At 40.6% G+C, this 27,151-nt stretch overlaps 1 protein-coding gene across 1 annotated transcript in view; it reads left to right on the plus strand.

Moving 5' to 3' along the window:
• Positions 1-205: 205 nt before the first annotated feature.
• Positions 206-27,151, plus strand: part of LOC133227546 (uncharacterized) — a 33,933-nt gene continuing 6,987 nt past the window's right edge. The window contains exons 1-12 of the mRNA XM_061382146.1: positions 206-304; positions 3,257-3,373; positions 5,240-5,310; positions 5,791-5,815; positions 7,253-7,323; positions 7,776-7,800; positions 9,452-9,525; positions 9,980-10,004; positions 11,570-11,643; positions 12,098-12,122; positions 14,456-15,009; positions 26,593-26,640. Coding sequence (XP_061238130.1) covers positions 277-304; positions 3,257-3,373; positions 5,240-5,310; positions 5,791-5,815; positions 7,253-7,323; positions 7,776-7,800; positions 9,452-9,525; positions 9,980-10,004; positions 11,570-11,643; positions 12,098-12,122; positions 14,456-14,595 — 675 coding nt within the window. The 5' untranslated portion in view covers positions 206-276 and the 3' untranslated portion in view covers positions 14,596-15,009; positions 26,593-26,640. The remainder of the gene's footprint in view (positions 305-3,256; positions 3,374-5,239; positions 5,311-5,790; positions 5,816-7,252; positions 7,324-7,775; positions 7,801-9,451; positions 9,526-9,979; positions 10,005-11,569; positions 11,644-12,097; positions 12,123-14,455; positions 15,010-26,592; positions 26,641-27,151) is intronic.

The raw sequence follows: 27,151 nt of genomic DNA on the forward strand, positions 1-27,151 counted from the left end.
GATCAGAAAAGAATATGTGACCCTGATATTCAATTTTTGAAATTGAATCCTTACTTTGAAAATCCCAGTTTGCCCATAGAAACACACTTTCTGGGCAGCAGCACCTTGGACTCATCCTATGCAGAGTCTAGTTCACTCTGAAAGTTCTGTGATGTATCGTCGCCATGGTAATGTGGTGATGCACTTTCTGCATTATGTACCAAGTGCCAGTTAGTGAGCTGAGAGGTTCACATAAGGTACAAGTAGAAGGGCTCACCTTCAAACTAGAGTTTGAAAATGGGAAACCTCAACTGCTGTTCTGGAGGTAGGTTTCTGCTGATCCTCTGAAGGCTGTTCCATCAAATGGTCTGGTTAACTTTGATGAATTTTCCTTGTCTTTTTTTTTTTTTTCCTTTTCCCTCACTCTAATTTATCTACAGAGCTATAAATGTGTTTTATACTTTTGCTTCATTCCTTAAATTATATTTTGATTCTTTGGTCAGCTGGCTGCCTTAAATATCTTCCTAAATTTAGAATGTTTGAATATTAATTACCTGAAAATGTGCACAATAATTTAAGAACAATTTCTTGAATATCCTTATGATGTGCTATAATTTAAGAACAATTTCTTGAATATCTTTATATGACAGACATTGAAACATTGTTCAGAAGATGTTGACTCATGATATAGAAAAAACCACTACTTAAATGGTTGTCTCAGAATAGTTATCTAAAAAGGTGTATGTAAAACTGTGGTAGCTGGAGCTAGTCCACATGGCTTTTTCTAGTTTCTTCCAACCTACAGAGGTTGTCATTGAGGAATAAGAGGAGAAACATCATCTTCTAAATCTTTACTCCAGGATTCCTCTGTTGTATTATTGGATACTTTCTAATGTGTGTTTTTGCTGATACAGAACTTTGCTACACATATTAATTTTTACTTCAAAACTGCTTTCCAAAAAAATAAAAATATACAATTTCGCAGTGCCAGTTTTGTACACATCTTAGCAGAGAACAGATGGAAAGACCTGAAGCAGGAGAACTGTGAGGTCTCCCCAACAATGGACATTACAGGAAAAGGAAATTACAGCTCAACTCTTCTAAATGTTGCTGCCCAAATATACAAGTACTAGCAGTGTAAATCCAGAGACTTTTAAAAAGGAAAGAAACTGGGGTTTATGGTGGGATTTCCATGGGTTGATATGGACAGGATCACTGTTTGGCTGGTGCCAGGGAGTTTGGTCAGATGGGGTAGTGCTCTCCGGTTAGGGAAAGTGAAGTCACTCAGTCATGTCTGACTCTTTGTGATGCCATGGATTGTAGCCTACCAGGCTCCTCCATCCATGGGATTTTCCAGGCAAGAGTACTGGAGTGGGTTGCCATTTCCTTCTCCAGAGGGTCTTCCTGACCCAGGGATCGAACCGGGGTCCCTGCATTGTAAGCAGACACTTTACTGTCTAGTCACCCGGGAGATCCCAAGTCGGTTTAGTAGGATAAACATTTGGTCACTGAGGGAAGAAGAATCTTTCTGTTGATCCTCAAGGAGAATCTTGGGTTGTGGTCTCCATGCTGTGAGTATCAAGATGATTTTCAAAAAGAATATGGGGCTCTGTTGTCTTCCACTCCAAGGTCTAGAGCATGATGAGGAGTTGATGAGGTCAGAATTTTAGTGAGGACAGACTTGAACTCCTGCCCATTTTTAGCTAGCCCTTGGTCCAGGCTGCTCAAATCAGTGCTCAGATCAACTGTGAGACTTTGAGCATCACAGACTTATTTAAGCCATGAGAGCCTAGCACAGAAGGCCACCTCACCTCACATTAACTGCTCATCCAGACTTGGTCAGTAGAAGGGAAGCTAATTCCTTGTACAGCCATCATGTAGCCTTTGGTTTAGAAGGTTCTGAGCGCTGAGCAACTTGGTGGCCAAAGAGACCACTGGCCACTTAGCAAGGTAACAGCTGCCTATGAGATGGTTGAGTGTGTAAAGAGGCTGGGGAGGATGAAAAAGTTGGAATCCTGTAGTCTTTCTGAAGGGCTTTGCTCAGAAGAAACATGTATTTTGGATCAGGAACTGAAATATAGAGACAAATGGTAGAAGGAGGATTTGAGCTCTTTCTGGGCTCAGGCATCTTCTCCAGGGCATCAGCTCTCATCTACAGAAAACTAGGGGGAGAGGAATTTGAGTGGGGGGTGAGCTCCTGGTTCAGGGGTTCAGCACAGGTCTCAAGGGTGCAGGCATCTGTGTCCTCAGGGAACGAACTACAGTCCTGTCCCAGATCTACTATTTATCATTGTGTGACTGTTGGAAAGTCACTTGACCTCTTTAAATTTCAACAACCTCCAAAGTAACATATGGGTTACAGCCCCTACTTTGTCCTCCCTTCCTCCCCAACAATGCTGGGTGTCAGAGGAGGTGATAATAGATACTCTCCATGAGAAACCTTGCTTCTGTGAAAAAGCTGAAGAATACGCTTCCATTTCCACTTATTGGAGCCATCCAAATGCCCTCTTTGCCTTCAACCACTACTAAAGGTCCACCTGACTCTTGCCATCATTCAAGGTTGAACACTTACAGAGCAATTACGAAGCACCAGTCCTTTACTTTTCTATGTATTCATTTGTCTGTATCTATTCATTTATTTGGCTGCATTGGGTTTAGTTGTGGCACATGGGATCTTCGTTGCATCATGCAGATCTTTCGTTGCAGGGCACTGACTCTCTAGTTGTGGTGTTTGGGCTCAGTAGTTGCAGCCTGTGGGTTTAGTTGCTCTGAGGCATGTGGGGCCATAGTGTTCCAACCAGAAATCAAATCCCTGTCTCCTGCATTGTGAGGCAGATTCTTAACCACTGGACTGCCAGGTAATCCCTCCTTTATTTTTCTAATATTTTACCTGTATTTAATCATTCTTGGCCTCATAATATTAAAAATAGGCCATATTAACATTTCTCCTACTCAGGACAGGGAACTGAGGCAAAGAGGGAACCATATGTCTTTCCCAAATATCTGCTTCTCCTAAATGGGATTTGAATCCAGTTCATCAGTCATGGTCACCATGCTCTGCTGAGCTTCTGGGTCTCAGTTAAATAGAGATATTTGCCTGAACAACCAGTCTGTTGGGTGCCAGATGCCTAGTAGGACTCCTGGTCCTGCCTCCTGCTAGGCGTCTGCTGAGGAAGGGGACTGGAGGACTGAACTGTGGGTCAATTGTTATTAGTTTCCGGGTGGTCTTCTGCCAGCAAGATGTCAACAGCTCTCTCCATTATAATGCATTTCCCAGGATGTTATCCCCGGAAGACCAACACCCCCAAGAGGTCAACATCCACTACCAGCTGGGTCAGGAGGTTTCGTAGTCGGCCACAAAATAGGGTGCACCCTACAACTGACACAGTTGAAGGTACCGTGGAAATTTTCTCATTAAGCTCACTCAAGAATAGTTATAGTTTATGTTTAATGCCTCATATTTAAGAAAAAAAACTGTGAAATATTAAGCAATGTTCTTCTTTTATCTCATGTGTTTAAACTGAAACTTACTATATCTGTTGGTACTGGTTTTTTTTTTTTTTAATTTTATTTTATTTTTAAACTTTACATAATTCTATTAGTTTTGCCAAATATCAAAATGAATCCACCACAGGTATACATGTGTTCCCCTTCCTGAACCCTTAACTATGGGAGGAAAGCATTTTAAATTCAACATTTGCTTCATGCTTAAGAGTGGAGATGGTCTCTAGCTGTGGTTTGGACACTAGCTAATTGTTTTAACATAAGCTGTGATATGTTCGTCCCTGAAGACATGTTTTAGGATTTCTTTAAATTATTAGACTTTATTTAGAACAGGATTAAATTGACATAAAAGTTATACAGATAATATAGAAAATTGCTGTATCCTATCACTTCAGTTTATGCTATAATATGATACTCACAGATAACATATATGTGGTCCATTTATTACAATTAGTGAGATAATATATTTTTAGTAATTAAAAGTCCATAGTTCACCTTAGATTCACACTTTGTATTGTTACATTCAATGATATTTTAAATATGCACAATATTATTTATTACCATTATGGTACCATACAAAAATCTGTACACTAATGTTCACAGTGTATTATTAGCACTCAAATGATACAAACAACCCAAAGACCATCATGTGATGAATGAATAAAAGAAATATGATATATACTCAGAATGGAATATTATCCAGCCATAACAATGAATTAAGGATTGAAATATGCTGCAAAATGGATGGACCAGATAATACAAAAAATGTATTATGGTTAGTGAAATAAGGCAGGCACAGAAATAAAAATATTGTATGATTCCACTGGTTTAAGGTACATAGGATAGGCTAACTCACGGAAACTGGAAATAGAAATTATACCAAAGCCAGGAGGCAAGAAGGAAGGTGGATTATGACTTAATGGGTACAGAGGTTGTATCAGAACTAAAGAAAAAGATTTAGATGTAGATGGTGTTGATAGGTACACAGCATTGTGAGTATAGAAAATGCTACATAACTTTTTAATTCTTAAAAGTTATGAAAATAATAAATATAATGTATCTTTGATCACAATGCTCAATTGCTAAGTTGTGTCTGACTGTTTATGAGCCCATGGGCAGCAGCACACCCGGCTTCCCTGCCTTTCACCATCTTCCCGAGTTTGCTCAAATTCTTGTCCATTAAGTGATTATGCTATCCAGACATCTCATCCTCTGTGGCCCCTCCTTTTCCTCCTTCCCTCAGCCTTTCCCAGTATCAGGGGCTTTTCCAAAGAGTCTGCTCTTCACATCAGGAGGCCAAAGTATTGAAGTTTCAGTGTCAGTCCTTCCAATGAATATTTAGGGTTGATTTCCTTTAGGATTAACTGGTGTGATCTTGCTGTCCAAGAACTCTCAAGAGTCTCTTCAGCAACAGCATTCTAAAGCATCAATTCTTTGGCACTCAGCCTTCTTTATGGTTCAGGTCTTACAACTGTACATGACTACTGAAACAGTGTGATTTTCTGTTTGCCTTTGTCAGACTGACAATTTCAAGTCGATCAGGTTCCCCTTAGTTAGAAAATTAAAAGCTCTCTGACTCATTTCTGAAATATCCATCTCCTTAGCCTTCCCCCACCCACTAGGAAGGCTGTCCAACAGATTTCAGCCCACACTGATTAACCACCCACGTCCATACAGTCCTTCCATGTGTCCACCTTAACAAGGTCTTCCCAATCAGCATCACAGATATCCTGACAATCCCTCTATGTCCTCCTAGAGCTCCCTGAGGACAAGCTGGAGGAGCTATCCAATTCAAATTTGCAGGAAGAAGCTCTGCCCACCTCTGTGGTAAGTGCCCCTTATTTATCTGAGATAAAAGTGTTGCTTTATGACTTGACTTTTTTGCTGAATTCAGATAAGGTTTCAAAAGATTCAAGACAGCTGATATAGTTTTTAATTTGATGGATGAATGTTGAGTCTTTCCCGGCAGATAACTTATTCAAAAGGACATTTTGAACAAATGACAGTGTAAATTAAAAACTGTAGTTGGGAGAAATTTCCTCCGTAGAAAATGTTCCTTCTTGAAATAAAAATTTTTAATTGCTGGTTAAAGTGGGCTGGAGAGATCTTCCAGGAAAGACTCCAGCCTTTCCCACAGGCGTCCTCTATGTTTTCTTTTGGGCTATGGACTAAACAACACTTTGAGTTGAACAAAGAAACAAACTCAAACCATTTGGTTTTATGAGAGCAAAACGAGAATGAAAGACCGGAATGCATAGTACTCAAGATGCTGGGACCCTGACACTGTTTTCTTCTCTCTATTCACAGGCAGGCAGAGCAGCCTACGAACATGGTAAATATTCATGGATCGTTCCTCTACTGAGGAACAATCTAGCTGATGAAGGTGGGGTTCTCTGACTGGCTCTGGTTGGAGAGTCACCCTGATGCTGGATTCCTACAGGGGGTGAAGGCTGGGGTGCAGAGAAGAAACTGATCTCAAAGAAAGAACAATATCTGTGTTCAGTGATCCCTGAAAACAACTCCATCATTTAGAAGATGAGGGTTTGTGTGAATCAGGGTTGGGGGCCCATGTGTGGGCCCATGTGGTGTGATTGTGAAGCTCTCTGTGTGTGTGTATGATTCCTCAGGAGATGTTTCCTTCTCACACACAAGAAGACCTTACCTGCCTTTGTCACTCAGCCTAGTCATGGAGCAAGGGGGTCCCTGAATCTATATTTATGCCTGGAGGTACTGGCAGCTCCAGAGGTCCAGACTGTGCCCATCATTTTAAGGTGAGCTCAGTGATCATGAAACCAGGTGTATTAACAGCTAACTTTGGCAAGGTCATTAGCGTGAAAGTCACCTCTGGACTCACATCTTCCTGGTCAACTCACAGTTTCTGAGAGTTGTGTGGGTTTGTGTAGACAATTTAGGTCATATCTGTTGGTGTTAGTGTTCTTGATTAAAGAAGGAAAAAAGAAGGTTATCATTAGGGAGAGATTTCATTGTATTGGGTGACATAAGCCTTACATTGATTAAACCATGTAGCACAAACTCAAGGGAAGGTGTCAAACAGACCTGACATTGGAACTTGATGGTCAGCCTACTGACCATGACTTTTGTTGTAAATCTACTGCACAGTTGGGTCAGAGACAGTCAGCACTCACTTAATGGTTTCTCTCCATAATGAACTGTTCCAAGAATGTAAGACTTCTGTGAATGTGGACAGCCTCTGACTCAGTGGACATGCACACATTACTTGGAAAATGAAGACTGAAAACAAAAACAACAACAACACAGGAATGATAATAGCTATTTGGAAAGGTAGGACTGAATTCAGTCATCTAACAGAGTTTGCTTTTAATCCAGAACAAAGTCTCACAGAAGACTCAGTAAGTGCAGTAGCTATAGTGCTGGATCCTGGGGAGGCCATGATCTAGGAAGAAATCCAGAAGACAGGAGAAGATTTAGCAGAAACTCTAAACAGGCAGGAGGGTCATGAGTCTCTGTCATTGAAAGCTGGTGTGCACTTTAGTCTTTCTTTTTTCCCCAGCTGTTAGGGTTTCACTAGATAAAAGGCATAAACTCTGTTTCATTTCTTTCCTGTTCCTGTCTTTTGCTCTCCTCCTCCTCTGGCAAAAAAGATGATTCAACAGCAGCTTAGTCCATAGTTACTAAACTCCCTTACACATACACTCCATCACATGTCTCCATCAAAAAAAAAAAAATATGCTGAATGATTGATGAGCAGCCTTATCAGTGTTCTTATGGCTATTCTGTGTCCCTCTAGGTCGCCAGAAGGTCCTGGTGGTGGAAGTGCACCAGGCCTCTGCTGAGGAAGAGCCTCTGAAGAACCTGAAGGTAAGCTTATCTGTCTTTATTGGGATAAGACTGTTGCTTCACTTTAATTTTTTTTGAGTGGAAAACAGTTACAGTAATCTGACAATGTGTATTATCACTGATGTATGCAATTCCTTGTCTGGAGAAAAATTCAGGATGAGTCTATTATCAACACAGACTTGATTCTGAAGGACATTAATAAAATAACAGTATCCATTACTCTGTAGGTAGTTTGGTCAGTAGAAAATTTTCCTGCCTCAAAAATAATTTTGTAATTGTTAGTCAAATTGAAAGTGAGAGCTCTTACGTGAAAGAGTCCAGCCTTTTCAACAAAGGTCCTGTCTGTTTTCTTTTGGAGCCATTGACTTAAAGAGTTTTAGTCATCTAAGGACAAAAATTAGATAACAGAAGACTTACTGAAGAGAACATGTGATGCTGACACCTTTATATTGTTTCCTTCTCTCTAATCACAGACTTACGGAACAGCCTATGAACACGGTAAATATTCAGAGATTATCCCTTTGCTGAGGAACAATCTAGTTGTTGAAGGTGGGGCTCTCTTGCAGACTATGTTTGAAGAGTCGCCCTAATGCTGGATTCCTACAAGGGGTGAGGCTGAGGGGTTCAGAGAAGAGACTGATCTCATGGAAAAAACATGACTGTAATTACAGTTTCTGGAAAAAAACTCCATCATTTGGATGCTGTGGGTTTGTGTGAATCAGGTTTGGGGGCCCATAAATTGGCGCATGTGGTGAGATTTTGAAGCTCTGCATGTGTGTGTTTCCTCAGTAGATACTGCCCTCAAACAGCACAAGTCAACTGTGAACTTTCTAAACACTTCTCATCACCACAGCACCCTCGCTATACATTACCTGATTCTTTCCCCAGCTCAGCCATTTCTCAAGTTTGGTTAATATTCATTTTCCTCAGTTGGAAATGGTGCTGAGAAAAATGGCCCAAGCTCTTGACCTCCTAAGTGGACAAGCCAAACAGAGAACCTAGGGGTGGTCCCAGAGTGACTACTCTGGACCCCTGACCTGCACTGACCACTCAGCCTTGAAATCCTAGTCATGGAACAAGGGGGTCCCTGCTGCATCTATATCCATGCCCGGAGGTACTAGCAACTAGAAATCCAGACTATGCCCATCATTATAAGGTGGGATCAGTGGTCATGGAACCCAGGGCAAGCATAGGTGAATTAATAGCGAACTTTGGCACAGTCATTAGTTTGAAAGCACCTTGGGACTTTCATCTTCCTGGTGAACACACATATTCTGAGAGTTGTATGGCTTTGCGTAGACAATGTAGATCATTCTGTTGGTGCTAGTTTCATTGCTGAAACAAGGAAAAAAGATTATCATCCAGGAGAGATTTCATTGCACAGGGTGACATTACCATTAGCCTTACAGTGATTAAACATGGTAGAACACACTCAAGGGAAAGTTTCAAATAGATCTCACAGTGGAACTTGATAGTTAGCCTACTCACCGTGACTCTTGTTGAAAATCTCCTGCAGAGCTGGGTCAGAGAGTGTCAGTGTTCACCCCATGCTTCCTCACATGAAATGTCCCAGTAAATGTATGACTTCTGTGAGTGTGGATAGCCACTGACTCAGTGGACATGCAAACATTGTTTGGAAAATGAAGACTGGGAAAAAATATTGCATGACTGAAAGAAGTTATTTGGAAAGATATGATTGAATTCAGTCCTCTTAACAGAGTTTTCTTTTAATCAAGAACAAAGTCTCATAGAAGACTAGGTAAATATAATAGCTGTAACTGAATTCTGTGGAGGGAGTGATCTAGGAAGAAATCTTCAAGAGAGGGGTAATTTACCAGTAACTCTAAACAGGCAGGAGCGTCATGGGTTGCTTTCATTGAAAGCTGGCATGCATTTTGGTGTTTATTTCTTCCACATCGTTTAGGGTATCACTAGTTAAAATGCAGAAGCTCTGTTACATTTCTTTCCTGCTCCTCTCCTTTGCTTTTCATCCAGAAAGAGGATGATTCAACAGCATTTCAGTCCATTGTTACTAAACTCCCTCATGCACACACTACACCCCATGTCTCCATCAAACAAACACACAAAAGTACTGGAGATTGGGGAGCAGTCTCACCTGTGTCCTGACGGCTGTTCTGTGTCCCTCTAGCTCCCCAGGAGGGCCTGGTGGTGAAACGGCGGCGTGAGGCCTGGGTTGAGGGGCAGCCTCTGAGGGCCCCGAAGGTAAGCTCACACGGCTGCATCTGGGATAAGGGCGTTGCTTCACTTCTTCATTCGCATTCAGTCAAATACAGTCACAGTAATCTGAGGTATACATTATCACTGACATATGCAGTTTCTTGGCTGGTGAAATATTGAGGATAAATATATTATCAACATAGACTTGATTCAAAAGTACTTTTAAGAAAGACAGCATCAGTTACTACTGTAGGTACCTTGCTCAGAAATTTTTCCTACTTCAAAAATAATTTTGTAATTGTTGCTAAAATTGAAACTGCAGATTTTACATAAAATACTCCAGGGTTTTCAACATGGGTCCTCTCTGTTTAATTGTGGGGGTGGGCATTGACTCGAAAAGTTTTAGTTATCTGAGGACCAAAATCAGATAACAGAAGACTTACTGCAGAGAACACATGATGCTGACAGCCTCACTCTGTTTGCTTCTCTCTAATCACAGGAATCCGGAGCAGTCTTTGAATATGGTAAATACTCAATGACCATCCCTCTGCTGAGAAACAATCTAGCTGATGAAGGTGGGGCTATCTTGCCAGCTCTGGTTGGAGAGGCCCCCTGATGCTGGATTCCTACATGGGGTGAGGGCTGGGAGTACAGAGAAGAGACTGATGCCCAGGAAAGAACAATGTCTGTGTTCTATGGTCTCTAAAACAACTCCATCATTTAGATGCTGTGGGTTTGTGTGAATCAGGCTTGGGGGGCCATGTGGTGGGATTTTGAAGCTGTGTGTGTGTGTCTTTCCTCAGAAGATATTTCCCTCTTACACAGAATAAGTCAACTGTGAAGTTTCTAAACACTTCTCATCACCACAGCACACTGGCTATACATTACCTGATTCTTTTCTCAACTCAACCATTTCTCAAGTTTGGTGAATATTCATTTTCTTCAGATGGAGATGGTGCTGAGAAAGATGGTGCAAGTTTTTGACCTTCTAAGTGGAAAAGCCAAACTGAGGACCTAGGGGTGATCCCAATGTGACTTCTCTGGACCCCTGACCTGCACTGATCACTCAGCCTTGAAATCCTAGTCACAGAGCAAGGGTGTCCATGCATTTGTGTCCATTCCTGGAGGTACTAGCAGGTCCAGGGGTCCAGACCCTTACATTCATTATAAGGTGGGCTCAGTGGTAATGAAATTGAGGAAAACCAAAGATGAATTAACAGCCACATTTGGCTCAGTCAGTAGTATGAAAGGAGCCTCAGGACTTGCATCCTCTTGGTCACCTCTCAGATTCTGAGAGTTGCGTGGCTTTGTGTAGACAATGTAGGTCATATCTGTTGGTGCCTGTGTCATTGCTTAAACAAGGAGAAAAGCAGATTATAATCGGGGAAATATTTCATTGTACTGGGTGACATTACCACAAGCCTTGCATTGATTAAACCATGTAGCATACACTCAAAGGAAGATATCAGATAGCTCTCACAGTGGAATTTGTTAGTTAGTCTAATGACCATTACTCCTGTTACAATCTCCTGAACAGCTGGATCAGAGATAGTCAGTGTTCACCCTATGTGTCCTCTCCATAATGAACTGTCCCACTAAATGTATGACTTCTGTGAGTGTGAACAGCCAGTGACTCAGTGGACAGGCAAACATTGTTTTCTTTTAATCAAGAAAAAAATCTCATAGAAAACTTGGTAAATTCAAGAGCTACAAATGTGGATCTTAGAGAGGCAGTGATATGGGAAAAAAATCCAGAAGACAGGGGCCATTTAAAAGATGCTTTAAAAAGGCAGTGAGGATCATGGGTCTCTGTCATTGAAAGCTGACATGCATTTTAGTGTTTATTTTTTCCCCATCATTTAGGTTATCAGTAATTTAATGCAGAAGCTCTGTTTCATTTCTTTCCTGTTCCTCTCCCTTACTCGCCTTCAACCAGCAAAGAGGATTCAACAGCATTTCAGTCCATTGTTACTAAACTCCTTCATGCACACACTACACCCCATGTCTCCATCAAACAAACAAACAAAAATACTGAGAGATTGGGGAGCAGTCTCACCTGTGTCCTGACGGCTGTTCTGTGTCCCTCTAGCTCCCCAGGAGGGCCTGGTGGTGAAACGGCGGCGTGAGGCCTGGGTTGAGGGGCAGCCTCTGAGGGCCCCGAAGGTAAGCTCACCCGGCTGCATTTGGGATAAGGGCATTGCTTCACTTCTTCATTCGCGTTCAGTCAAATACAGTCACAGTAATCTGAGGTATACATTATCATTGATGTATGCAGTTTCTTGGCTGGTGAAATATTGAGGATAAATATATTATCAACATAGACTTGATTCAAAAGTACTTTTAAGAAAGACAGCATCAGTTACTACTGTAGGTACTTTGCTCAGAAATTTTTCCTACTTCAAAAATAATTTTGTAATTGTTGCTAAAATTGAAACTGCAGATTTTACATAAAATACTCCAGAGTTTTCAACAGGGGTCCTCTCTGTTTAATTGTGGGGGTGGGCATTGACTCGAAAAGTTTTAGTTATCTGAGGACCAAAATCAGATAACAGAAGACTTACTGCAGAGAACACATGATGCTGACAGCCTCACTCTGTTTGCTTCTCTCTAATCACAGGAATCCGGAGCAGTCTTTGAATATGGTAAATACTCAATGACCATCCCTCTGCTGAGAAACAATCTAGCTGATGAAGGTGGGGCTATCTTGCCAGCTCTGGTTGGAGAGGCCCCCTGATGCTGGATTCCTACATGGGGTGAGGGCTGGGAGTACAGAGAAGAGACTGATGCCCAGGAAAGAACAATGTCTGTGTTCTATGGTCTCTAAAACAACTCCATCATTTAGATGCTGTGGGTTTGTGTGAATCAGGCTTGGGGGGCCACGTGGTGGGATTTTGAGGCTGTGTGTGTGTGTCTTTCCTCAGAAGATATTTCCCTCTTACACAGAATAAGTCAACTGTGAAGTTTCTAAACACTTCTCATCACCACAGCACACTGGCTATACATTACCTGATTCTTTTCTCAACTCAACCATTTCTCAAGTTTGGTGAATATTCATTTTCTTCAGATGGAGATGGTGCTGAGAAAAATGGTGCAAGTTTTTGACCTTCTAAGTGGAAAAGCCAAACTGAGGACCTAGGGGTGATCCCAATGTGACTTCTCTGGACCCCTGACCTGCACTGATCACTCAGCCTTGAAATCCTAGTCACAGAGCAAGGGTGTCCATGCATTTGTGTCCATTCCTGGAGGTACTAGCAGGTCCAGGGGTCCAGACCCTTACATTCATTATAAGGTGGGCTCAGTGGTAATGAAATCGAGGAAAACCAAAGGTGAATTAACAGCCACATTTGGCTCAGTCAATAGTATGAAAGGAGCCTCAGGACTTGCATCCTCTTGGTCACCTCTCAGATTCTGAGAGTTGCGTGGCTTTGTGTAGACAATGTAGGTCATATCTGTTGGTGCCTGTGTCATTGCTTAAACAAGGAGAAAAGCAGATTATAATCGGGGAAATATTTCATTGTACTGGGTGACACTACCACAAGCCTTGCATTGATTAAACCATGTAGCATACACTCAAAGGAAGATATCAGATAGCTCTCACAGTGGAATTTGTTAGTTAGTCTAATGACCATTACTCCTGTTACAATCTCCTGAACAGCTGGATCAGAGATAGTCAGTGTTCACCCTATGTGTCCTCTCCATAATGAACTGTCCCACTAAATGTATGACTTCTGGGGTGTGAACAGCCAGTGACTCAGTGGACAGGCAAACATTGTTTTCTTTTAATCAAGAAAAAAATCTCATAGAAAACTTGGTAAATTCAAGAGCTACAAATGTGGATCTTAGAGAGGCAGTGATATGGGAAAAAAATCCAGAAGACAAGGGCCATTTAAAAGATGCTTTAAAAAGGCAGTGAGGATCATGGGTCTCTGTCATTGAAAGCTGACATGCATTTTAGTGTTTATTTTTTCCCCATCATTTAGGTTATCAGTAATTTAATGCAGAAGCTCTGTTTCATTTCTTTCCTGTTCCTCTCCCTTACTCGCCTTCAACCAGCAAAGAGGATGATTCAACAGCAGCTCAGTCCATAGTTGCTAACCTCCCTCATGCATACACTCCACCATCCCACATCCCATTAAAAAAAAAAAAGAGAGAGAGAGAATCATTGAGTGATTTGGTAAGCATCCTCACCAAGTGTCTTGACATCTCAGCTCCTCCATGTAGCTAGCTCCCCAGGAAGACCTGGTGGAGGGACTTCCTAGCTTCCCAGGAAGACCTGGTGGAGGAACTGTGCTTTCTATAATCAACTGTCCCACTACACATATTGCCCCTATGAGTATGGACAGTGACTGATTCAGTGGACATGTACACTGTATAAAACAAATACTGATATAAAAATATGATATTATTCATAGTGGCTGTTTTTAAATGATAAGAATTCAGTATTATCAAATCTTGTACATTTGATTTTATTTAAAACACTTGATTAGTGAATTAATAGAATAGCACACTTTGCCCAGATTTGAATTCAGTCCTCTACAGAGTTCACTTTTAATCGAGTACAAAGTCTCATAGGAAACATGATGAGTGGAGTAGCAGCAACTGTGGATCCTGGAGGAAGAGTGATCTGGGAAAAATCAAGAGACCATGGTAATTTAGCAGGAGCTCAAAGTAAGCAGAAGGAGTCACGGGTCTCTTTCATTGAACACATTTTAGAGTTTTCCTTTTTTTAGAATGAATATTTCTTCTTGATTAGGTTCTTCCTAGCTAGAAAACCAAAGCTCTGCTTTCATTTCCTTCCTCCTCCTCTTTATTTTCCTTCCTCCTCCAAAGAGGATGGATCAACACAAGTTCAGCTCATGCTTATTAACCTCCTGCATCCATACACACCACTCCATGTCCACACAAAGTGAAAACCCCCTGCATGATTCCTGAGCAGCCTCACCACTGTTCTAACAGCTACTCTGTGTCCCTCTAGATTTCATTGAGGACCTGCCAATCAACCCAGCTTGTGACAGGACCGAAGAGACCCCGTGTGTCTCCAAGGCAAGCTATTTTGTTTTCTGGTCTGAGATAGAAATACATTTTCATTTATCTTTCAGTAGAATTAAGCTATGAGTCTTTGAGGGTGTTAGTTTCAGATAGAGACGATTCCTTTGATCGGGATAATGTTGAATGAGTCTTATTACCAACTCATGATGCCTCTGTCCCCAGGATATTAAAATTGTTAGCATCCATTACGTTCTGTAAGAGTACAGATTTCTCTCTCCTGCAGCAACATTTCTTCTAGGAAAAGAATTGTGCAATTTCCAGCCTAAATTGGCTTGGAGTTCCATCCTCCAGGCACAGGTCTTGCCTTTCATCCTGAGTATGTGTGCGCTGATCTTGCTGGGTTCCCTGGACTCCACCATTGTTCCTCATCAGGTTCCCTACTGTCCCCAAATGAACCAAAGACTGTACATCTATGTGATCTTACCCTCATAGCGTCTTCTCTTCTGTTCTTGCAGGTGGCCCTTCAACGATGTGAAAGTGGTATGTATTCTAGAATCATTCCCTTTGGGAGAAAAAACTTTGTAGATGAGAAAGTTGGGGCTTTCTCGCTAGTTTTAGTGTAGAGGCCAAACTGATTCCAAATTCCTGCTGGGAATGAGTATAGGGGTCCTGCTGGTAGAAAGTAATTTACAAGCGATCAATGTGGATGATTACTGTAGTTCCAGGAAGAAGCTGTATTATGGTTAATAGTGTAGGTTTGTGTGCATGGAACTGGGTGTGTGTCCATGTGTGATTCTTTTTGTGTGTGTGAATTTTTTGTGTTGTGTTTTCCTCGATATTTGTCACCCTAAACATCACTCTTCCTGGTGTTAACTTCCCCCTAAAATTTCCCAACACAGTGCACCATGAATATGTATGTATTAAAAATTAAAGAAAGTATACATATTTACTGTATGCATTGATTTTACACCAAGTGAACATCCTTTTCCCAGGAAGAGAAATCCCATCACTACCCAGGAAAATATTTGCAGGATTCTTTTTAATTTTTATTAAATTTTTTATTGGCTCTGCTGGGTCTTCATTGCTGTGCAGGCTTTTCTCCACTTGTGAAAAGCCAGGGCAACTCTCTAATTCTGGTTCACAGACTTCTCACTTTGGTGGCTTCTTTTGTTGCAGAGCATGGGTTCTAGGGCTCTCAGGCTTCCATAGATTTGGCACGTGGGCTCAGTAGTTATGGCTCCTGGGCTCTAGAGCATGGGCTTGGTAGTTGTGGCAAACAGGATTAGGTCCTGCACGGCATGTGCAATCTTTCCAGGCCAGGGATTGAGCTCGTATCTCCTGCATTGGTAGGTAAATTCATAACCACTAAGCCACCAGGGAAGCCCTACATGCTTCTTAACGTGCAAAACTATGTTTCAGAATCCCACTTACTGGCTTAATCACACCTTTGTTTAATAGTAAATCTCATGTATTAATAGGTCTTATAGCATTTCTTTTGGTCATGATGCATCACTCTGCCACTTCCCTCATTCAAACTCTTTCCTATTAGTGCCTCAGAATGAGTCCTCCCCTCTCACCAAACGCCCTCAGTACCAGGCAGGCTCCTTCATTCTGCAGGGAGCCCCTGGCGGTACACACATGCCACACCCAGTTCTAGAGGAGTCTGAGAAAGGAGGAGCCTCCAGGCATAGACGGAGGAAGTTCAGTTCAGCTTTGCCTCTTAAGCTTGCAAGTGTCCAGTCAGTCTTGTTAACTTAATGCAACTTGTTGTTCAGCACAACCCTAGAAAATTTCCATTCTGCAACTAAAATTTTATAACCATTAAACAGACGTTCCCTGTGTCAACCTCTTCCCAGCTCTTGGAACCACCCTTCTACTCTATACTTCTCTGAATTTTCCTTTAGATGCCACAGGTAAATGAAATGGTTCAGTATTTGTCCTCCTGTGACTAGCTTATTTTACTCTTACCAATATCCTCCAGCTTCATTCATTGCTGCAAATGACAAGATAACATTCATTTTAAAATGCTGAATCACATTCCAGTGTATGTATACACCACATTTTCTTTCTTGATTTATCTGCCCGTGGACACTGGGCAGTTTTTCTATCTTGGTTATTGTGTGCAATGTGGCAATGGATATGAGATTCTAGATATCTGCTGAACATTCTAGTTTTATCTCCTTTGGACATAAACTCAAATAAGTGATTGCTGGATCTTACGATAATTTTTGGATCTTAATAATTTTTGGAGGGACTTCCAAACTGTTCCATAATGGGCATGCCATTTTCCATTCCTACCAAGAGGGTACAAAAGTTGCACTTCTCCACACCCTTGCTAGCATTTGTTATTTTCTTTTTATAATACACATCCTGAAAGGTGGTTTTTTTTTTTTTTTTTTTGACTTGGTTTCCATTTCACTGATACTTAGTGATGCTGAGAATATTTCCTATATATATTGGTCACTTCTATGTCTTCTATGAGGAAATGTCTATTGACATTTTTTGCACATTTTTTAGTCAGTTATTTGCTTTCTGTTTTTTCAAGTTATGTTATAGTAGTTGCTTATATGTTCTGGATATTGATCCTTCATTCAGATACAATGCTTGCAGATACTTCCTCTCATTCCATAGGTTGCCTTTCTATAGATGTTGAGGAGACTATTCTTTTTTTTTATTTGTTTTAATTGGAGGCCAATTACTTTACAGTATTGTAGTGGTTTATGCCATACATTGACATGAATCAGCCATGGGTGTACATGTGTACCATATCTTGAACCCCCCTTCAACATCCCTCCCCATCCCATCCCTCAGGATCATCCCAGTGCACCAGCCCTGAGCACCCTGTCTCATGCATCAAACCTGGACTGGTGATCTATTTCACATATGATAATATACATGTTTCAATGCTATTCTGTCAAATTATTCCACCCTCACCTTCTCCCACAGTCCAAAACTCTATTCTTTACATCTGTGTCTCTTTGGCTATCTTGTATATAAGGTCATCATTACCACCTTTCTAAATTCCACATATATGTGTTAATATATTGTATTGGTGTTTTTCTTTCTGATTTGCTTCACTCTGTGCAATAGGCTCCAGTTTCATCCACCTCATTAGAACTGATTCAAATGCATTCTCTTTAATAAATGAGTAATACTTGATTGTGTATATGTATCACAACTTTCTGAGCCATTCACCTGCCATTGGACATCTAGGTTGCTTCCATGTCCTAACTATTGTAAACAGTTCTGAGATGAACATTGAGGTTCAGGTGTCTCTTTCAATTGTGGTTTCCTTGGTGTGTATGCCCAGCAGTAGGATTGCTGGGTCATATGGCAGTTTTATTTCCAGTTTTTAAAGTAATATCCACATTGTTCTCCATAATGGCTATACCGGTTTGCATTCCTACCAACAGTGTAAGAGGGTTCCCCTTTCTCCGCACCCTCTCCAGCATTTATTGCTTGTAGACTTTTGGATTGCAGCCATTCTGACTAACATGAAATGGTACCTCATTGTGGTTTTGATTTGCATTTCTCTGATAATGAGTGATGTTGAGCATCTTTTCATATGTTTGTTAGCCATCTGTATGTCTTTGGAGAAATATCTGTTTAGTTCTTTGGCCCATTTTTGAATTGGGTCATTTATTTTTCTGGAATTGAGCTGCAGGTGTTGCTTGTATATTTTTGAGATTAACTCTTTGTAAGTTGCTTAATTTGCTATTATTTTCTCCCATTCTGAAGCCAGTCTTTTCACCTTGCTTAGAGATTCCTTCATTGTGCAGAAGCTTTTAAGTTTAATTAGGTTCCATTTGTTTATTTTTGCTTTTATTTCCATTACTCAGGAAGGTAGATCATAGAGGATCCTTCTGTGATTTATGTCAGAGAGTGTTCTGCCTATGTTTCCTCTAGAAGTTTTATAGTTTCTGGTCCTACGTTTAGGTCTTTAATACATTTTGAGTTTATTTTTGTGCATGGTGTTAGAAAGTGTTCTAGTTTCATTCTTTCACAAGTGGTTGACCAGTTTCCCCAGATTCACTTGCTAAAGAGATTGTCTTTTCTCTATTGTATATTCCTGCTGCCTTTTCAAAGATAAGGTGTCCATAGGTGTTTGGATTTATCTCTGGGATTTCTATTTTGTTCCATTGATCTATATTTATGTCTTTGTGCCAGTACCATACTGTCTTGATGACTGTAGCTTTATGGTATAGTCTGCAGTCAGGCAGGTTGATTCCTCCAGTTCCATTCTTCTTTCTCAAGATTTCTTTGGCAATTCGAGGTTTTCTGTATTTCCATACAAATTGTGAAATTATTTGTTCTAGTTCGCTGAAAAATACCGTTGTTAGCTTGATAGGGATTGCATTGAATCTATAGATTGCTTTGGGTATTATACTCATTTTCACTATATCGATTCTTCCAATCCATGGACATGGTATATTTCTCCATCTATTTGTGTCGTCTTTGATTTATTTCATTAGTGTTTTATAGTTTTCTATTTTAAAGTCTTTTGTTTCTTTAGGTAGATTTATTCTTATGTATTTTATTCTTTTCATTGCAATGGTGAATGGAATTGTTTCCTTAATTTCTTTCTGTTCTCTCATTGTTAGTGTATTGGAATGCAAGGGATTTCTGTGTGTTGATTTTATATCCTGCAACTTTACTATGTTCATTGATTAGCTCTCATAATTTTCTGGTGGAGTCTTTAGGGTTTTCTATGTAGCGGATCACGTTATCTGTAAACAGTTGAGAGTTTTACTTCTTTTCCAATCTGGTTCTTTTTATTTCTTTTTCTTCTCTGATTGTTGTGGCTAAAACTTCCAAAACTATGTTTAATTGTAGTAGTGGTGAGAGTAGGCACCCTTGTCTTGTTCCTGACTTTAGGGGAAATGATTTCAATATTTCACCATTGAGGATAATGTTTGCTGTGGGTTTATCATATATGGCTTTTATTATGTAGAGGTATGCTCCTTCTCAGAGAAGGCAATGGCACCCCACTCCAGTACTCTTGCCTGGAAAATCCATGGACAGAGGAGCCTGGTGGGCTGCAGTCCATGGGGTCACAAAGAGTTGGACATGACTGTGTGACTTCACTTTCACTTTTCACTTTCATGCATTGGAGAAGGAAATGGCAACCCACTCCAGTGTTCTTTGCCTGGAGAATTCCAGGGATGGGGGAGTCTGGTGGGCTGCTGTCTATGGGGTTGCACAGAGTCGGACATGACTGAAGCAACTTAGCAGCAGCAGCAGCATGCTCCTTCTGTGCCTGCTTTCTTGAGGGTTTTATCATAAATGGATGTTGAATTTTGTCAAAGGCTTCCTCTGCATCTATGGAGATAATCATATGGTTTTTATCTTTCAATTTGTTAATGTAGTGCATCACATTGATTGATTTGTGAATGTTGAAGAATCCTTGCATCACTGGGCTAAAGCCCACTTGGTCATGATGTATGATCTTTTTAATATGTTGTTGGATTCTCTTTGCTAGAATTTTTTTTAAGGATTTTTGCATCTATGTTCATTAGTGATATTGGCCTGTAGTTTTCTTTTTTTGTGGCATCTTTGTCTGGTTTTGATATTAGGGTGATGGTGGCCTCAGAATAAGTTTGGAAGTTTACCTTCCTCTGTAGTTTTCTGGAAGAGTTTGAGTAGGATAGGTGTTAGCTCTTCTCTAAATTTTTGGTAGAATTCACCTGTGAAGCCACCTGGTCCTAGGCTTTTGTTAGTTGGAAGATTTCTGATTACAGTTTTGATTTCTGTACTTGTGATGTGTCTGTTAAGATTTTATATTTCTTCTTGGTTCAGTTTGGAAAGTTATACTTTTCTTAGAATTTGTCCATTTCTTCCAAGTTTTCCATTTTATTGGCATAAAATTGATGATAGTAGTCTCTTATGATCCTTTGTATTTCTGTGTTGTCTGTTGTGATTTCTCCATTTTCATTTCTAATTTTGTTGATTTGATTCTTCTCCCTTTATTTCTTGATGAGTTTTGCTAATGGTTTGTCTATTTTATTTGTCTTCTCAAAGAATGAGATTTTAGCTTTGTTGATTTTTGCTACAGTCTCTTTTGTTTCTTTTTCATTCATTTCTGCCCTAATTTTTATAATTTCTTTCCTTCTACTAACCCTGGTGTTCTTTGTTGCTTCTTTTTCTAGTTGTTTTAGCTGTAGAGTTAGGTTATTTATTTGATTTTTTTCTCTTCTTTCTTGAGGTAAGCTTGTATTGTTATGAACCTTCCCCTGAGCACTGCTTTTACTGAATCCCATAGGTTTTGGGTTCTTATGTTTTCATTTTCATTCATTTCTATGCATATTTTTATTTCTTTTTTGATTTCTTCTGTGATTTGTTGGTTATTCAGAAGCGTGTTGTTTAGCCTCCATATGTTTGTATTTTTAATTTTTTCCCAGTAGTTGACATCTAATCTTACTACATTGTGATCAGAAAAGATGCTTGGAATGATTTCAAATTTTTTTTTAATTTACCAAGGCTAGATTTATGGCCAAGCATGTGATCTATCCTGGAGAATGTTCCGTGTGCACTTGAGAAAAAGGTGAAATTCATTGTTTGGGGTGAAATATCCTATAGATATCAATTAGGTCTCATTGGTCCATTTTATCATTTAAAGTTTGTGTATCCTTACTAATTTTCTGTTTAGTTGATCTATCCATAGGAGTAAGTGGGGTAGTAAAGCCTCCCACTATTATTGTGTTACTGTTAATTTCCCCTTTCACACTTGTGAGCATTTGCCTTACGTATTGTGGTGCTCCTATGTTGGGTGCATATATATATTTATAAGTGTTATATTTCTTTTTGGATTGATCCTTTGATCATTATGTAGTGTCCTTCTTTGACTATTTTCACAGCCTTTATTTCAAAGTCTAGTTTATCTGATATGAGTATTGCTACTCCTGCTTTCTTTTATTCTCATATTCTCCATGAAATATCTTTTTCCAGCTATTCACTTTCAGTCTGTATGTGTTCCTTGTTTTGAAGTAGGTCTCTTGTAGACAACATATATAGGGGTCTTGTTTTTTTATCCATTCAGCCAGTCTTTGTCTTTTGGTTGTGGCATTCAACCCATTTACATTTTAGGTAATTGTTGATAAGTATGATCCTGTTGCAATTTACTTTGCTGTTTTGTGTTTGAGTTTATAAACCTTTTCTGTGTTTCCTTTCTAGAGAAGATCCTTTAGCATTTGTTGAAGAGCTGGTTTGGTGGTGCTAAATTCTCTCAGCTTTTGCTTGTCTGAAAAGCTTTTGATTTCTCCTTCATATTTGAATGATATCCTTGCTGGGTACAGTAATCTAGGTTGTAGGATTTTCTTTTTCATCACTTTAAGTATGTCCTGCCATTCCCTTCTGGCCTGAAGAGTTTCTATTGAAAGGTAAGCTGTTATCCTTATGGGAATCCCCTTGTGTTATTTGTTGTTTTTCCCTTGCTGTTTTAATATTTGTTCTTTGTGTTTGATCTTCGTTAATTTTGATTAATATGTGTCTTGGGGTGTTTCACATTGGGCTTATTCTTTTGGGGATCTCTGGATTTCTTGGATTTGGGTGGCTATTTCCTTCCCCATTTTAGGAAAGTTTTCAATTATTATCTCCTCAAGTATTTTCTCATGGCCTTTCTCTTTGTCTTCTTATTCTGTCTGAGACTCCTATGATTTGAATGTTGGGGAGTTTGACATTTTCCCAGAAGTCTCTGAGGTTGTCCTCTTTTAATTCTTTTTTTTCCCCTCTATGCTTTATTTATTTCCACCATTCTATCTTCTACCTCACTTATCCTATCTTCTGCCTCATTTATTCTACTGTTGGTCACCTCTAAAGTGTTTTTGACCTCAGTTATTGAATTATTCATTATTGATTGACTCTTTTTTATTTCTTCTAGGTTCTTGTTAAACATTTCTTGTATCTTCTCAAACCTTGTCTCCAGACTATTTATCTGTAACTCCATTTTGTTATCAAGATTTTGGATCCTTTTTGATACAAAATACTATCATTATTTTGAATTCTTTTTCAGGTAGACTCCCTATCTTCTCCTCTTTTGTTCTATTTGTTGGACATTTATCATGTTCCTTTACCTGCTGAATATTTCTCTGCCTTTCATCTTGTTTATATTGCTGTGTTTGTGGTGGCCTTTCTGTATGCTGGAAGTTTGTGGTTCCTCTTTATTGTGGTAGTTCCTCCCCATGGGTGGGGTTGATTGAGTGGTTTGTCAAGGTTTCCTGGTTAGGGAAGCTTGCATTGGTGTTCTGGTGGGTGGAGCTGGATCTCTTCTCTCTAGAGTTCAATGAAGTGTCCAGTGTGAGTTTTGAGGTGTCTTGGGTTGGTTACTTTTGGCAGCCTGTATTTTAATGCTCAGGGTTATGTTCCTTTGTTGTTGGAGAATTAGCTTGGTATGTCTTGCTCTTGAACTTGTTGGTTCTTGGGTGGATTTTGCTTTCAGTGTAGGTATGGAGGCTTTGTATGAGCTCTTGTTGATTAATGTTCCCTGGAGTCAGTATTTTTCTGGTATTCTCAAGTTTTGGATTTAAGTGTCCTGCCTCTGGGTTTTAGTCTTATTCTTACAGTAGTTTCAATACTTCTGATCCATACAGCACTGATGATAAAACATCTAGGTTGATGTTGAAAAGATTCTCCATAGTGAGGAACACCCAGAGAGGTTCACAGAGTTACATGGAAAAGAGAAGAGGAAGGAGGTAGATAGAAGTGACCAGGAAGAGAAAAGGGGGAATCAAAAGAGGAGAGAGCAATCTAGCCAGTAATCAATTTCCTATGTGCTCTCCAGAGTCTGGAACACTGAGAGTGGTTCACGGAGTTACATAGAGAAGAGAAGAGGGAGGAGGGAGAAAGAGGTGGCCAGGAGGAGAAGAGGGGGAGTTAAAAGGAGAGAGACCAGTCTAGCCAGTAATCAGTTCCCTAAGTGTTCTCCACAGCCCAGAACACCCAAAAAGATTCACAGAGTTGGGTAGAGAAGAGAAGGGGTAGGAAGGAGATAGAGGTGACCTGGGGGAGAAAGAGGATAATCAAAAGGGGAAGAAGGCAATCAAGCCAGTAATCACACTGCTAAGTAAAAATGGGTACTGAGTATTGGATACTTAAAGGTACAAAATTGATGACAAAAATCAAAAGGCAAAGATTAAAAATCTGGAGTAGATGTTAGACTCTCAAAAATACAATATTAAAAAAGTCACAAAAATTATAAAAAATATATTTATGAAATTTGCTTTAGAAATAGGGTGTGTTTTTTTGCAAGGTAATAGGTTACAAAAATGAAAATTAAAGGAGTAATGAAGAACTTTAAAAATTAAAAAAATTGAAAAATTAAAAATGGATAATAATAAAATATATCTAGGAGATTTCTGGAGCTGTTGAGGGCAGTGTGGGGTCAGTTCAGTTTCAGATAGTTCCTTGTTCACACTTATACTTCTTTAGGTGTATAGGCTCCTTCCAATGTTGTCAGTACTAACTCCAGGGTTTTAATCCGTTGCACCTGTCACTTCCAGAGCAGTTCCCTCTTCTTTGTTAATTTTGGCTTCCTCTGTTTGCAAGCCTCTTCAGTGTCTAATTTCTGCCCTGACACAAGCGGGCGGAGGTGGTCACTTATTTAGGCTCACTTGTTCAGTTTTGCTGTGGGAAGGGAGGAACACTGCAAACAAATAACACTGGCATGTGTGGGGAATGCTTGCAGTGTAGGGAGTCACACTGGGTTTGCCCCCACTCATGACTTGTGTGTTTTCCCAATCTACACTGCTCAGGCTCCAGGTTGCTCTGCAGGGGAACTGTCCAAAGCCAGCCCTGGGTTGTGAGCACTTCCCAGGTCTAAGCTGCTCAGGTTCAGGTTCTCAGGTACTCCACAAAGGCACAGACTGCTGGGCCTGCGTTTAGTGCCCTTCTCAGGCCCGAGCAGCTCAGGAGACCAGGTGCTTGGTGATTGCACTCTCCCAGCTGGGTGGTGCATCTTATCACCTCCCTGGTCCCAGCCCCTGCATTTCCTGGGTGCACCGCGAGAGTACCATCTCAGGTGGGCCATGTGTCTCCTCTGGGGAGCTGATGCTGGCTGTGACCCTCCTGGTGGATGTCAGCCATCCAGGATCCAGGAAAACTTCGTTAGTAACTGGGAGCCTTCTCACAGTTTGGTGGAGGATGCCGTCTCTGGGGCCGAGATTGCCCCTCGCCTTCCAACTCTGGCTGTCACCTGGCTGCCTCTCTGCTTCCAGTGGGGGAGGGGTAGGTCCACAGCTGGCCAGCTCTCCTCTGGTATTCACTCAATCCTTTGTTCTGTGAGCGGGCCAAGCTGTGCCTCAGAGCTTTTTGTGGGAAGGTTCTCTCTCTCTCTCTTTTTTTTTTTACTTCTTTTTGGCTATACCACAGTTTTTGTTGCTATCTCACATTAGCTCCCTCAGATTGTCCTCAAGGCATTCAGGTCCAGTCCCCACCCTATGCATCCAGCCTGTGCCTCCCTGTTTAGCTCCTGCTCGCTGCTGGCGAATGCGGGCGACTGGGCTACCTCACGTAAACTTTGGGTTCTTTTTTTTTTCCCTCCCGGTTATGTTGCCCTCCAAGATTCCAAAACTCCCCACAGGCTCGCTGGTGAGAGGGTTTGCTGGTGTTAGGAAACTTCTCCCCCTTCATGACTCCCTCCCTGGGACAGGTTTCCATCCCTAACTCTTTTTTCTCTCTTTTTGTCTTTTATATTTTGTCCTACCTCCTTTTGAAGAGAACGGGCTGCCTTTCTGGGTACCTGGTGTCCTCCTCAAGCTTTCAGAAGTTGTTCTGTGAAATTTGCTCAGCATTCAAATGACCTTTTGATGAATTTGTGGGGGAGAAAGTGGTCTCCCGTCCTATTCTTCTGCCATCTTAGCAACCTCCGAGACTATCCTTTCTTCACTTGGTAATTTTAGGACCTTGGCAAAGATATTTTGGCCACACATGTGTCAGTTTATTCAAGATTTCCTCCTTATGATTCATTGGTCTCTCTGCCTGTTTTGTTGCTGGTAAAATACTGTTTTGACTGTTGTGGCATTCTTATCTGTTTTGAATTCAGGAAACCTGAAATCTCCATTGTCATTCTTTGCTCTCAAGATTGTTTTTGCTCATTAGGTTTCTTTGGATTTCATAAGGTTTAGTATTTGGGGAGTTTTTTTTTTTTTTCCCATTTCTATAAAAGGGACATGGGATTTTGTGAGTGGTTTCAATACATATGTACATCCCTTTTAGGAGTATAGGAAGGTCAACAACACTAAATATTCCAGTCTATGAGTATGGTATGCCATTCCACTTCTCTCTTCTTTCTTTCAACAGTGTTCTATGGTTTTCAGAGTACAAATCTTTCATTTCCTAATGAGCCTTTTCCATTGCCTTGCTTGGGTCCTCTAGAGTCAGGGATTGGGAAGATGTGCTCATGAAGAGAGTGAATGTTCCTCCCTCCCCTCTGTACCTACTCTCTGGTTACTTGTAGCACAGGAGCACTAGGCCATGCCCTTCACCTCTGCCTACAAATGAGCCCCCTACTGGGAATTTTCTTTTAATCTGAGTGTTCACCTTAGTATTGGAATGTCCACAAGCATTCTCCCAATGCCTGGTCTGGGTTCAAGAGCCCCATGTATACCTACATGTGAATGATCTTATCAGGCCATCAAATCATCTGGAGTAAACAAACAAACAAACCATAACAGGCAATTAGTTGCCTTTTTCCTGGTCTTTGAAGCTCTTAGAGCTGAACTTTCCAGTGTAGTATTAGATCTGCCTACTTATAATGAACATAGTTCAAACAATAATTAACTTGTTACATTAAGAAAATCACAGAAATCACACAACTGCTTGGTCACATTAGTCATATTTCAAGTGAGTCCATAAGTGTTGGAATTTCAGCTTTGTAAACTTGAATATAAGAGCTATATTGGGCCTTAGAAGTGTAAGGTTGAATGGTAATTCTCTCCGCATCTCTCTCTCATGTAAATTTTGCAACTGTGATCAACACCTTGTTGAAAAGCTCTGACTCCACAAAGCACAGGGAAGTTCTGTGAACCTGGAGGAAAGACCAGGGAGATGCTATGTGAGCCAAGTGGAGGAGGAGAAATGGGTGGATCAACTTGTATAACTAAATTATTGCTCTTGGTTGTCTTTCTACAGAGTGCTTCCTGCAAAGTATTAGCAGCAGTGATGAGGAAGAGAATGCAGGTAGGAAACAACTCTCAGGTGGGATTTAGAGGGAGAGGGTCCCAGGACCACTCAGATTACACCAGCTTCTTTGGAGATGAAGGAAGGTGAATATAAACTGAGAAGGAAGAAGGAAATATGTTTAGAAAGGTGATTTGCCTTTTTCATATTTTAATGATATAATAGAGCTGTGTGTCCCTGTGCTTTATTGTGCTATGCTTATATGCTGTGCTTATCTCTTCTTGCTTTACAATTAAGAAATATCTTTTCTCACAAGACTACTCTTTCCTTGTCCTTTGGCTGCCAAATGTGAAAGCCTGGGTTCTGGTTAGTACCTGCAGGTATTATGTATGAGGGACTTTGGCTTCATGTTTAAATTCTCCTATGATGGCCACATCCTAGTGGGCACAAAAGTCTCATAGTCACTTGACACTGGAGACCAAGTTCTTGCAGTGAGTGTCAGGTACTGGGTGAGACATGAACTCTCTCCCTCTGCATTTTCAGGACATGTGGCTTCCCCTCACGCTTGTCC

Source organism: Bos javanicus, chromosome 16, assembly GCF_032452875.1.
Source record: "Bos javanicus breed banteng chromosome 16, ARS-OSU_banteng_1.0, whole genome shotgun sequence".
Taxonomy (NCBI): domain Eukaryota; kingdom Metazoa; phylum Chordata; class Mammalia; order Artiodactyla; family Bovidae; genus Bos; species Bos javanicus.